Source organism: Hydra vulgaris, chromosome 03 (genome assembly GCF_038396675.1).
Source record: "Hydra vulgaris chromosome 03, alternate assembly HydraT2T_AEP".
In the NCBI taxonomy this organism is placed as follows: domain Eukaryota; kingdom Metazoa; phylum Cnidaria; class Hydrozoa; order Anthoathecata; family Hydridae; genus Hydra; species Hydra vulgaris.
The window spans coordinates 35,940,001-35,954,382 of NC_088922.1; the positions used below are offsets into that span (position 1 = coordinate 35,940,001).

Genomic DNA, 14,382 nt, shown 5'->3' on the forward strand with positions numbered 1-14,382 from the left:
CAAATTTCTTTCGAAACGAAACTCTTATTATTATTAATTATATATTAAATTAGCTTTGACTTGTTTCCAAATAGAACGAATTTATGTTTAGGCAGTTTCATTTTTTTTATTTTAAGGTGCTCTGTTATATTAGCTTTCGCTTTTCTTACCTCAATAACAACAAGTAAATTTAAAAAAGATTTAAAGATATCTTCTTTAATGATTTTTTCTAATTTGTTTTCCAATGTTATTGGGGCTATGGAACTGCTGAAAGTTTTAAAGCTCTAGCTATTTTGGAGAGCAGTTAAAAATTAATTGCAAGATTTTGTTGCAAAAAAGCGGGCACGTACAATACGACTCTTCCAATTTTAATATAGAAGCTCACCAGGACTATACAAGCGCTGAAAGTTTCAGAGTAGTAGCTAGTCTGAAAGGTAGCGATAAATTAATTGTAAGATTCACTAAGAACCGACAACGGCCAAATAACACTTAAAGTTCAATTAAACTTTGTAATAGAATATTTTACTAAGCTTTTATATATGAGAATATAAATAGTAAATCTCCATTTCTGCTAAGCCAAAGGCAATAAACAACCGAAAGTCGGAAGAAAATCAAAATACTTGATAAGCATATATAAACACTGGCATAGAGACATGTTGCGGAGGGAGCGTTGCCTTTTCCGTCAAAGCTAACTCAAAGTTTCAGTTTTTTCTATTTAAATTTTAACTGCGTTAGGCCCACTTAATTTCTGTTTCAGCCCCCCTCCCCCAATCCTAACTTTCTTAACCTTTCTAGGTCACTGTATTTATGTGTATATATTTTTTTATTTTAATAATTCACCTATCCAAGGCCGAGAATGCCTCTACAGATGAGAAGGCTACTTGTGGTTATAACCCTCTTTCAACTCTATAACTCTGAAACACGAACCTTGACGAATAAGGCCGCTGCGCGGAGAAACAAGTTAAGCGCGGTACTACCAGGGACGTGGTGGGAATGGAACTTGGAACCTCTCGCTTATGAAGCATATATATATATATATATATATATATATATATATATATATATATATATATATATATATATATATATATAGTATGTATGTATATTTATATATATATATATATTTTTAATTCACCTCCTCAAAACCACCTCTTTAACACGAACCTTAACGAACAAGGCCGCTGCGCGGAGAAACAAGTTCATATATATATATATATATATATATATATATATACATATAAACAAGTTCATATATATATATATATATATATATATATATATATATATATATATATATATATATATATATATATATATCTTTATATATTTAAAGGGCAATGTGTGTTTGTGTGTGTGTTTGTTTGTTCTCTATAGAAATCCAAACCGCCGGACCGATCTCGATGAAATTTGGCATGGGGGTAGTCCTCGAGGGGAAGAAGGTTCTTAGCTGGGTTTTGACCCCGTACCCCGACCCCCGGGGTCAGGGGGGACCATTTTTTCGGCCCATTTTTGGGCCCATTTTTGTGTACAGATATCAGGTAAGCCAGTTTAAATATTGGCCCGGGCAACGCCGGGTAACTCCAGCTAGTATATATATATATATATATATATATATATATATATATATATATATATATATATATATATGTATGTATGTATGTATGTATGTATGTATGTATGTATGTATGTATGTATGTATGTATGTATGTATGTATGTATGTATGTATGTATGTATGTATGTATGTATGTATGTATGTATGTATGTATGTATGTATGTATGTATGTATGTATGTATGTATGTATGTATGTATGTATGAATGTATGTATGTATGTATGTATGTATGTATGTATGTATGTATGTATGTATGTATGTATGTATGTATGTATGTATGTATGTATGTATGTATGTATGTATGAATGCATGTATGTATGTATGTATGTATGTATGAATGTATGTATGTATGTATGTATGTATGTATGTATGTATGTATGTATGTATGTATGTATGTATGTATATATGTATATATGTATGTATGTATGTATGTATGTATGTATGAATGCATGTATGTATGTATGTATGTATGTATGTATGTATGTATGTATGTATGTATGTATGTATGTAGGTATGTATGTAGGTATGTATGTATGTATGTATGTATGTATGTATGTATGTATGTATGTATGTATGTATGTATGTATGTATGTATGTATGTATGTATGTATGTATGTATGTATGTATGTATGTATGTATGTATGTATGTATGTATGTATGTATGTATGAATGTATGTATGTATGCATGTATGTATGTATGTATGTATGTATTTTATATTATTGAAGAATCGTTTAACAACATTTTATTTTATTTAAATAATAACATTATTTTGCATAACAGTTAAATGAATGCTTTCGAGTCTATTCCGTAAGCGCACATTCCGAAACGCAATTTCCGTAAGAAACTGTTTCGCAAGTATTCTTTCGAAATCATTTTTTTCGCAAATTTCTTTTTGTAAAGGGGGTTATTACAAAATATCATTATTTATTCTTTTCGTATCATGCGTTACGGAAGGTGAATTTGCGCATGTACAACTTTCGCAATTACAACTTAAAATACGGATGATAAAGACGCGAAATTTTTGTAAGTTTTTGTATACGGCGAACAACCCTAAAATAAACAGAAGAACTAAATGCAAAGTAAAAAGAATAAAAATGTTTGTGATAAATTCGAAAATATAAAACTTTAACTGATTAAAAGATACATTTTTTAAGTTTTAATAATTTATGTTGTATGGACTGTCTATACTGTCATGTATTTTTGTGTAGTGTTTATAATGTCGTGTGTTTTTTTGTATTTTTTATTTTGTCGTGTATTTTTATGTTTTGTTTATACTGTTGTGATTCTGATCGTCAAACTTTGTGTTATCTCATTCATTCGTTATCTATCGTGACAGTTTATTCACTTTTGCCCTTTTTTGTGTTATTTGTCTTGCTTTTATGAGTGACACCGAACCTATTTTTGTGAAATTAAAAATCATGTATATATATATATATATATATATATATATATATATATATATATATATATATATATATATATATATATATATATATATATATATACATATAATATATATAGATGCATAAATACATATTATTAGAATAAATAAAAATAGAATAAATGTAAGAATTAAATATAGAACACTAACTCTATAATTAGGACTTGATACTTCTCCTGATAAAATTAGAAATTCTTTTTAATAATGCATACTTTCATTATTGGTGGAAGATTTTATACTGAAGTATTTACTTGATAATTAGGGCAAGGTGTTCAAAGTTTTTCAAATAAATTAAAAAGTTTATTCTGACATTATATTTTTTTAATTTTTATATTACTTTACATATCTGAATTTTATTTAAATTAAGTAGTATTTCTTACTAAGAAATAACATATTTAAAAAAATTTAGCATATTATTAAAATGATCAACTTAAAATTAATTAAACATTTTTTTTTTTTTTTTTTTAATATATATTTGCCGTATATTAAAATTTACAATGAAATAAATCGTGTTAATAAATAAGAGAGCTGGAGCAAGCAGAAGACATAAACTGTCTTATCATCGAGCCATTAACATAAATACCATCGAACATTAACATAAATAGCCTGAATAAATCGAATTTACCCTGAGATTTATGTATATTGGGGTCATCCATAAATGATGTCAGTAAAAATAGTAGGGTAGGGAGTGCTGGAAAGTTTGACACTAATTGACAATGGGGAGGGGGTGTTGAGGTCAAAATGATGTCAACTTAAATTATTTTTTTAGTTTTAATGAGCAGATTTTAACGGTATTTACATCTATTAAATGGTATAGAAATGATGTTTTGTTTGTGGGGAAATTAATATTAAATGCGGGGAATTTGATATTATATTTTATTAAATTATTTATAATATAATATTATAAATTAATATAATAAGTTTCCTAGAGACATTAAATAAATAACAACTACTAACGTAAAATAATAATTACTATCGTTTTATTAATATATTACCACTTGACTGCGAATCAAATTATGCTAGAAATATTAACTCTTTGTATATAAAATTCACAATCGTTATTCGCTCCCTAGTGGATTATAAAATGTGGTTCAAAGTAAACTCATAAAAGTAAACTCATAAATTTGTCATTTTTTGAAATTAAATTGTCGTTATTTCTGCTATACACTCCCTCTAATCAAAAGGGTCCAACCTGTTCGTATCGCTGCCAAGCGTCAGACAGAATTTTTGGCAGTCATCGCCTTGCAGAAGAGTTCGGAAACTGCTGAATGGTTAAATGAAAATGAAGTTGACGCAACGAATTTGATTGTACCTCAAGAATACGATATCCTTTTGAAGCGCGGAGAGTATTCACTACCTATTGTTTCAATCGATGATCATTTCAACAACCCATGGGAAGATTATATTAATGATATATAATACTATTTGCTTAGTCGATTATTTACTGAGATATCGAATATTATATAATATAATTTGATGAGATCTACTATTATATAAATGTATAATTTAGTCCGAAAAAAAATCAATGGTTTGTAAGCATTTTTATCGTTTTTCAGGAGGGGGGGAGTACACAAAAACTGACATCATATGTATTAGGGGTTGGCCAAAAATTGACAGTTTGACAAAGGAGGGAGGGGGAGTCGAAAAATTGAGAAAAAATACTGACGTCATTTATGGACGACCCTATTCTATACAATTTGATATAAAATCTAAAAGTTTTAAATTAGTCGCAATAAAAATAGGTTATAAAATATAACTTTTTTAAAATATTTTTTATACAATCTATTTTCATTTTTGAGACTTGGCATGAAACGGAAAGTCCAATTGAATCAAACTCTATTTATAGCTTGCCAAATTACAAAGTAGTTTGTCAACCACTAAGAAATCATAAATAAGGTGGAGGACAAAGAATTTACATACTTTAAAAATATATATTTAAGATAAAAAAACAATTATGCTTAGTAAATAAAAACAATGAAAGTCTTTTTATTGAAATAATTACTAACAAAAATAAAAAATAAATCAGGTTGTTTTAAAATTTTATTGAAAAGTGTGTTTTAAAAATAAACAAAGAAATAAAACAATTAATAGTTGTTTTAAATTTATATCACCGGTTATAAATAATTTATGTATAACCGGTGATATGAATTTAAACGCGCTAAATTACCACAACTTTCCAAAAACTAAATCAATTTTGATCTGGTTTAGATACGATGTCTTGCCAGTTATCAATAAACCTACTCGGGTGAGAACCTCAAAAAATGCAGTTGATAATATTTTTACAAACAATCACTTAAGACGTCACTTCGGTCAGGCATTTTTAAAACAGTTATAAGCGGTCATTTCCCGTCTACATTACTATTAAAAAAGTTTTTAAGGATACTCAGCCAAAATGTTTACAAAATGTAAAAAAACGTAACTTAACCATTACTAATTCAAATGAACTATGGAATAAATCAAATATATAAAATTGAAATGATGTCTATAATTGTAATAATACAAACAAAGCTTTTAGTATCTTTTTAACTAAATTTTTAGCGATATCTGACGAAGCTTGTCTATATGAAGAAATAAAAACTAAAAAAAAGCACTTAGTAATCTTGGATGAATAAAAAACTTTCAAAGTGTTCTAAAAATAAACAAAAACTATACAACAAATTCTTAAAAAATAAAAACACAGAGAATGAAAAAATATACAAAAACTATAAGTATTTTTATGAACATCAAAAAAACACAAAAAATGTATTATAGTCAACAAATTAGCAATTCCAAGTTTGATGTTAAAAAAACATGGTCATTTATTGATGACATAATGGGCCGAAGTCATATAAAAAGTTCAGTATTACCTCAAAGAATTAGTATTAATAAATCAGATATTTTTTGTCCTAATAAAATATCAAACAAGTTTAATAAATATTTTACAAATGTTGGGATTAGTCTAGCAAATAAAATTAAACCAACTTCTACGTTATTTAAAACATATCTAAAATCAACAGATGCAACAATGTATGATGGTGACTTTTCTTGAATTTGACGCAGCTTATTTTTCTTTAAAAAAAATAAGCTCCGGGGTTTGATGAAATTCCAAGTTATATCCTTATATCAAACCAATAAAGCGTTACAAAACCTTTGTTCTGCATAGTAAACCTATCTTTAAATCAAGGAATATTTCCTGATATACTTGCAAGAGTATACCGAATTTATAAAAATAATGATTGCACCAACTTATTGAACTATAGACCCATATCAGTACTTTCTGTTTTCTCAAAAATCTTTGAACGTGTAGTTTATAATAGAATCTTTGATTATTTTACAAAAAACGAAATTATTAATCCAAAACAGTTTGGATTTCAAAAAACATTCAACTGAACATGCCATAATTGAATTAGTCGACCAAATAACTGATGATTTTAAAATGATAAGTTTACTCCCGGAGTATTCATAGATTTATCCAAGACACACCATTAATCTATTTATTCTGTTAGAAAAACTAAAATGGTACGAGGTATGCAACAAATTATATCATTGGATAAAACGTTATCTATCTATTAGAAAATAATATGTTCAAAACAAGAAATCAGAAATACTGAATATTCTGTATAGAGTTTCTCAAGGATCGATCCTAAGACCAGTCTTATTTTTATTTTATGTTGATAATTTTAATAATGCATCAGTAAAACTAAATGCTATCATATTTGCAGGCAATACAAACCTATTTTTATCTAATAGCAATAATAATCAACTATATGTTGACATGTGCATTGAATTAGAAAAAGTAGATAATTCGTCTAGGTCAAAGTAAATGATTGGTCCAGGTCAAATAAACTTTCTCTTAACGCTGAAAAAATACAACATACCTTGTTTCATTAAAGAAAAGAAAAATAAAAGAAAACCTTTCTCTAATACTGCCAAAACTTATTATAAGTTTTAAACAAATTAAATAGACAAGGTTCTATAAAGTTTTTAAGGGTTATTGTGGATGATCACTTATCATGGCTTCCACATACAAAATATAAACAATAAAAAATTAGTAAAACCATTAGTATTATGTATCGAATTCGCCCATGGCATGGCAAGTCATCTTAAAGACGTCCTAAAGTCTCAATAAATGAATGAGGGAGTTCATCAAGATAATGCTCTATAAATTGATAGAGTCCTAAAATCTTCTCACTTTGACGCGTTCAAACAGTATAATTTTGATGACTTTCCCTCAAGACCTTAAAAAGCTAAAATCGCTGTCTTTATCGTTACGGTTATAGCTAGCTATTACCCTGCCAATTTCCCACCGGGTAACAAATAGGGTAAATTATGACTTTTTTAATTAACTTTTTCTACTTTGCCGTTCTATATAACTTAGTCTTGGTTAATTCAATATTGTACCATTCATGGCAAGACGTTCTGCTAAAAAATTATTTACGCATAATATATCTAAATCATCAAGTTGTTTAGTTGACAAATTGTTAAATAAATTTCTTATTTCAACAATAGTTAGAGCATGCTGTTGGCAATTCTCAATAACTTTTATTTTTTTATGTGCTTCCTGAATAAATCATTTAACTACCTCTTCTTTTGATAATTTATCAAAAAAAAAATTTATCAGGCAGGAAAACAAGACTCTGATAAGCACTTGTTAAAAAGTTTTGAAAGTATAGACAGCAAGCCGGAGAACACTTCTGCAAGACTATAACAGATACGCTGTCCAAAACACAAGCTGTAGAAGAGTCTAAGTAGTAAATCACTTTAGATGCAGAAACTGGAGTGAACTTTTTTGTTGGCTATATCAGGTAGAACTAGTGGAATCAAGAGATGATATTGATGAAAAGTTCTTAGAAAACAATTCAACTTTATCTTTAGGTGAAGTGACAAAATCTGAACCATACAAGAGAGGTGGAATAACAGATTTGCCCTTATTGTTGATGCTGTTATAACTTCTCCAAAAGTCACAAGACTCTGATCTTTGAGATGAAATACAAGATTTCGTGACCTGAGAGTAGCGGGCTTTGGCGTTAGACAAAACCTTTTTACAATGGTTTCAAGCAATAGTTAAACAGACGTCTGTTTTCTGGAGAATTGTTTTGCTGATAGATTTAAAAGTAAAGGTTACGATTGGAAATTGCAGCAGCACAATGTGAGGAAAGCCATGGAGAAGAGTGAGATTTGACGTTGAATTGTCAAGATGGAATAAAAGATTCTATGCCAGCCTGAGTCCAAGAAGTTAAGTAAAAAGCACTTTTGTAAGCGGGAAGACGAAAGATTTCTACCCAAAGGCCATCAAAAAGAAAATCACGGAAAGAGTTTCAGTCAGCTTTAAGGTAGTTGTAAGAGGTACAACGATAGGGGGGTCTGATGATGAGGAAGAATGATATAATAGTTTTAGAGGGATTAAACCATGACCAGCAGCACTCTAGGATGAATGTGGAGAAACTGAGCACTGACTACGATCAGAAACAAAATATAAGTCGAGTAGAGAGGGTAAATGATTCGAATTGTCTGGAAAGTGAGATGAAAAGTTGACTATTTGAGTTAAAGATTAAGAAAGGCAAAAGTTGTGAGCCTTTACGCCTGCAGAGCCTTTGACACTAGAGCCAAGCGATTCAATTTTATAAGAATTAAAGTCAATAAATCAATTTTATAAGAAATAAAGACAATAAGGTATTGACTAAAAGGTAAAGAGAGAGGGCTTAATCAATTTGATCAGAAATAACATCGAAAAAAGTGCTGTCTTGAAGAAGATGAAAGAGAGATGTAAAGCAAAGAGAAAGGTGATAGAATGAAGTGGTGCTAAATAAAGGCACATGAAAGAATAGTCTGTAGATTTAATTAGTCTCACAATGAGCAAGTAGGTTTGGTTAAATTTGCAAGAGATAAGACTCAACAGAAAAAAAGTTACTTCGAAGATCAAGAATATTAGTGAATGATGAATTTAGAGAATTTGGTGATGGCGATGGTTTTTTGTGTTTTATAGTTTTTGGTACTGTAGCCATTTTTGAGTTTGTTAACTTGACTCAAAACACAGATAGTACTCAATACACGACTTAATAGTCAGATTTGTATTCTTAAATATTTCTTTTTTTGACTATTGGCGACTATTTATACTTTTAAATACTATATATTCTTTATTCATTATATGTATTTTTAAATATTATATCTTCACTTTCGACTAATTGAGGATATTTGTACTTTTATTTACTATACTATTTTTTCTCTATTTCGTTTTTAAACATTATATCTTCTTTTTTACTATTTTTTTTTTTGCTAAATTTTCAACTTGATTTATTTGCCATATTTTACTATTATTGTTATGATCTGTAGGGGCTCTATAAAAAATTATCTTGTCTCTGTTTGTTATTTATATATATGTAATTATATTTTACTTTTTGTGAAAGGGAATTGTAATTTATATGAACAGCAAAAAAAAAAAAAAATGATATCACTGCTTTATAGTAAAAATATAAACGGATTACTTTAATACGGGATGTTGTTATTTTTTGTAAAACTTATAATCGCTTTCTTAATAGTTCTTTTTAAATCATTAGCATTAGAAGCATTTCAAAAATTCATAACTACTGGTTTTTGTATTTTTATTTACATACTGTTACGTTGAAAAGTTGTCGTGATGGATTATACTGTAATTAAACACAGGAAATGTCAGTTAACAAAGTCATGCTTTTGAGTAAAAAAGTTTGCATAAATAAAATAAAAATATCACGTGACCAGGAAAAGATGACTTTTAAGAGCGTTTTATGTCTCCGACCTAAAAACTTTATTAAATGCGTTTTCTGTTTCCAACTTTGTTCAATTTTTAAACTACTAAATGCTTTATCTAAAGCATCAAAAAATAAATTACACGTCGCAAAAACCATCCCTAAAAAAAGTTACACCTTTGAACCAATAACTCTGACTGTAATATTTTAAATTAGCTAATTGAATTGCATATCGAAAAGTACAACCTTGCTTTTAATCAAACCTGTTAATGTTGAACGTTTGTTAGAGATTAAAACTAAAAATCAATTATAACACATTAGTTTTCATTTTCATGCAAGGCATGAAAATGCAACAATGTGTTAAAAATGCGTAAATATTGTGTTCAAAACGCGGAAATTTGAAAAAATTCTTTGTATACAAGTTTAATTAGTACAATTTAAAACCTTTTCCCCGCCGCAAAAAAAAAATGTCGATCTTGGCCCTCTCACTTGACACCATCATTGAAGTTAGATTTTTAAATACAGTTAAAAAGTTTAACTGTATTTACATTTAAATTGTAGGGGTATATTATAAATTATGTGGATATATCATAAATTATCTGAATATATTTATAAATTATATGGATATATTATAAAAAACGCACTTTTAAGAAAGTAAGAAAAGTATTGAACTTTACTTTAATTATAAAATGTTCCAAATGAATTTTGTTCAAGGTGACCCTAAATAAAATTCATTTAAACTTTATTTAGACTCATCCTAAATAAAATGACACTTTCCTGTTAATAATAATATAATGTTATCTACATTGAGAACTTATTACGTTAGACAATTAAGAACTCATTGTGTTACACAATTGAAAACTCATTGTGTTAGACAATTGAAAACTCATTGTGTTAGACAATTGAGAACTCATTGGGTTAGACAATTGAGAACTCATTGGGTTAGACAATTGAGAACTCATTGTGTTAGACAATTGCAATTAGTAAAAAGTAAGCTAAGCTTATTTTAAAAAAGAAGTGTTATAATTCGAAATAACTTTGCCATATTGGAAAGCACTAAAACATGAAATTACAGACATCGCGCTTTATCTTTACTATAGATTTTTGTTGTTGCTTTTACTATTATCTATTTTTTATTTATTCCAATTACTTTAGAACATTTATTATTTCAAGTTAATGCAACTTTACTATAGGAGTTTGAAAGTAACTTTTCAAGTATAAAGATGATTTTCAAAAATTATCGAATCGAATCTTTTTTTAGTGGTTTTCTATGTTTTGAAACACGATAAATTGAATTCTTCCACAACTGTAATATTAATACTATCAACTATTTAACACTTTATTTAAAGTTTTACTTTAAATGATGATCCCGAACTAACAATTTGTTTTATTGCTTCGCAAACTTTGATTGCACCTAGTAGAGACTTGAAAATATTTAAATTTAAAAAAATAACCAAATGTATGCTAATAACTTTTAGACCAAAAAGTCTATATAACAAAATAAAGTATATTTAGCCTGGGTTGTGTTACGCTCACACCAAATAATGATTCATACAGCAACTTGTAAGCTGTTTACCTTATGCTACAAGCCCCAGACATTTTGCAGAGGGTAAATAAGAATCAAAAGGTGCATACTGGTATACATTTGTATCTTATTATAATATCCATATCTATATACCAATACTAGTTATCATATCTTTGCACCTTTTATTTTTCGGGTGAAATCTGAGGCTGTGTAATATAATGTACATATAATGTGCAGTCGTACTTATAAATATTTACTACGCGTAGTATAAATTCTGAGGCTTTCCAATATATTTTAATATTTTTTAAGGAGATGCGCTTTCTAGTTATTATAGAGCGCTTTCATGACCAATCTTTTTTGAATTCAAATTGTTTGTCCAAATATCCATGACAACCACTTGCGTTTTTAAGAAACTCTACTGTTCTATTATCAACCTCTTAATGCGCTACGCTGCTGAATTCTATTTTTATAACACAAATTTAAGCTAAGATGAATGGGCCAATAGGAAATAAACTTATAAATATAATAATTATAGAAGTTATAGAAGTTATATAATAATTATAAAAGTTATAGAAAAAGTGCTTAAAGTGGTTTAAATTAAATATCAGTGTCTAGCATAGATAATCAATTTAAATCTGACAAAAAATATTTGATTTTTTATTTTTTATTACATACCTAAAAACTAAGAATAAATAAAAAGGATCGAGGTAAAAGTCAACAAAACTAATATAATAAATCAAGAAAACTTTTTTTAATGTAAACTATTAGACTTTAGTTAAAAATAAAACTACAATTTCAAATTAAAATGAACAATTTTGCTATAAACTTTAAAAATGCACAATGTTTGTGTAAAAAATTATAAAGATATATAGGTTATAAAAAGAAATCTCAAAAAGTTTTGTTTTCTCTCGGTATTATTTGAAGTAGTATAGCTTTGGTCATTTAAAAAATTAAAATGTTTGAAGTTTATATATATATGCTCTAGTATATATAAGTATAGGTATATATATATATAATATATATATATATATATATATATATATATATGCTATAATCTTGCATCAACTAACTTTTTATCAAGCAGCCCTTTAATGTCGTAAACAACATTATTGATATTTAAGTAATCTCGAATGTTTAGTTTTAAAAACTCTTTATGTCCTACAGCTAATATAATTACATCAAACTTTTTATTTGCAGGTATTTCTTTTAAAGCTTCAATATTGTACACTTGTCTTACTTCCTCTTGATTTGCCCAAGGATCAACAACTAAAATTTTTGTTCCATAGGTATTAAATTCAGTAACTATGTTTATTATTTTTGTGTTTCTTACATCAGGACAATCCTCTTTAAACGTAAAGCCTAAAACCAAAATATCAGCACCTTTTACTTTGACGTCCTTTTTTATCATTAGCTTGACGGTTTCTGTGACAATATATTTACCCATTTCATCGTTTAAACGCCTTCCAGCTAAAATAATTTCTGGGTGATATCCTAACTCTTGAGCCTTTTGTGCTAAATAGTATGGATCAACCCCAATACAATGTCCTCCAACTAAACCTGGTTTAAACTTAAGAAAGTTCCATTTTGTGCTAGCAGCTTCAAGCACTTCGTTTGTGTCAATTCCTATCAAGTTACAAATTTTTGCTAATTCGTTTACAAAAGCAATGTTAATGTCTCGTTGAGAGTTTTCAATTACTTTTGCTGCTTCTGCTACTTTTATGCTTGTTGCTTTAAATGTTCCAGCGACAATTATAGTTTTGTAAAGTTGGTCAACTTTTTCAGCCACTTCTGCATTTGAACCTGATGTTACTTTTATTATTTTGGTAACTGTGTGTTCTTTATCGCCAGGATTAATTCTTTCCGGCGAATATCCTGCAAAAAAATCGACATTAAATTTTAATCCAGAAATTTTTTCAAGAATCGGAATGCATTTGTCTTCTGTAACACCTGGATATACTGTTGATTCGTAAATAACAATATCATTTTTTTTTAAAACTTTGCCAACATCTTCACTAGCTTTGAATAAAGCTGTTAAATCAGGTCTGTTATTTTTATCAGTGGGGGTTGGAACTGCTACGATATAGAAGTTGCAATCTTTTATATCTTCTAAGTTACTGCTGCATGTAAAACTAGCAAATTCGGTTTTAGTTATTAAAACACTTTTTAAATAATCATTACTTACTTCTAAAGTTCTGTCTATTCCTTTTAAAATTTCTTTAACTCTTACGTTATTTATATCAAAACCAATGGTGTGTTTTTTTTTACCGAATTCTACGGCTAATGGCAAACCAACATAGCCTAACCCAATGACGGCAACTTCGCTCATTTTTTTATTTTAAAGAATAAAATTCTTTTCTAGTTTACATATAAGTCGGTTTGACTAAATGGAACGTGACGTAATTCACTTAAGTGAATTATAACAAAATAGTCTTAAAAAAGGCGGTGGTGTTGTTGTTTACGTCACCAACAGCTTGCCGAAACAATTTGTACATATCTAAATGCAACACTGACTTTGTTTCAATTAAAATAATTAATAACGATTTTTAAAATACTTTAGTAATGTGTTGCTATATAAACCGCCAAGTACGTCAACAGAAAAGTTCTCAAATCACCTTCAAAAAAATAAAAACCTTAGGAGACGGAATATAAAAACAACATTTTAACTTACGTTTTCTCCGCAACTTTTTTACTTATAACTTAGGTTTCAATACAATAAAAAAACAATATTCTGAAGTACATAACACTATTAATAACTCATGTTTTTTTAAAAGTGGAGATAGAACAAAATGGTTTTAATGTCGCGTGTTGTCTAAATTGGTAAGACAATAACGGGCTAAATTACGATATTGATACAGAAACCCAAAACTTAAAAATGATTTATTTTGATATTGTGTGATTCATTTAATAAACAGATCAACACAAAAAACGAGAAATTCAGCAATAACAATGGACAATATATTAATTAGTACTTTATTTCCTCGCTAAATAAGAGATAGTTAAAACAATCATATCAGATCATATGCCTTCTTTTATATCATCAAATACATCAAACAAACACGAATAAAAATTCAAAGTTGCATTTATAAATCGGATTATGTTACTAAACAATCAAATTGCCGT

The 14,382-nt window shown here is 28.1% G+C and overlaps 1 protein-coding gene across 1 annotated transcript; it reads right to left on the reverse strand.

Annotated features, from left to right (window-relative positions):
• Window positions 1-11,970: 11,970 nt before the first annotated feature.
• Window positions 11,971-14,066, reverse strand: LOC101236584 (vi polysaccharide biosynthesis protein VipA/TviB). The gene is made up of 2 exons (XM_065793055.1): window positions 13,931-14,066; window positions 11,971-13,756 (listed from the first exon to the last, which is right to left on the reverse strand). Exon 2 carries the CDS (start codon window positions 13,586-13,588, stop codon window positions 12,311-12,313), a length of 1,278 nt encoding a protein of 425 aa, XP_065649127.1. The 5' UTR covers window positions 13,589-13,756; window positions 13,931-14,066; the 3' UTR covers window positions 11,971-12,310.
• Window positions 14,067-14,382: the final 316 nt, after the last annotated feature.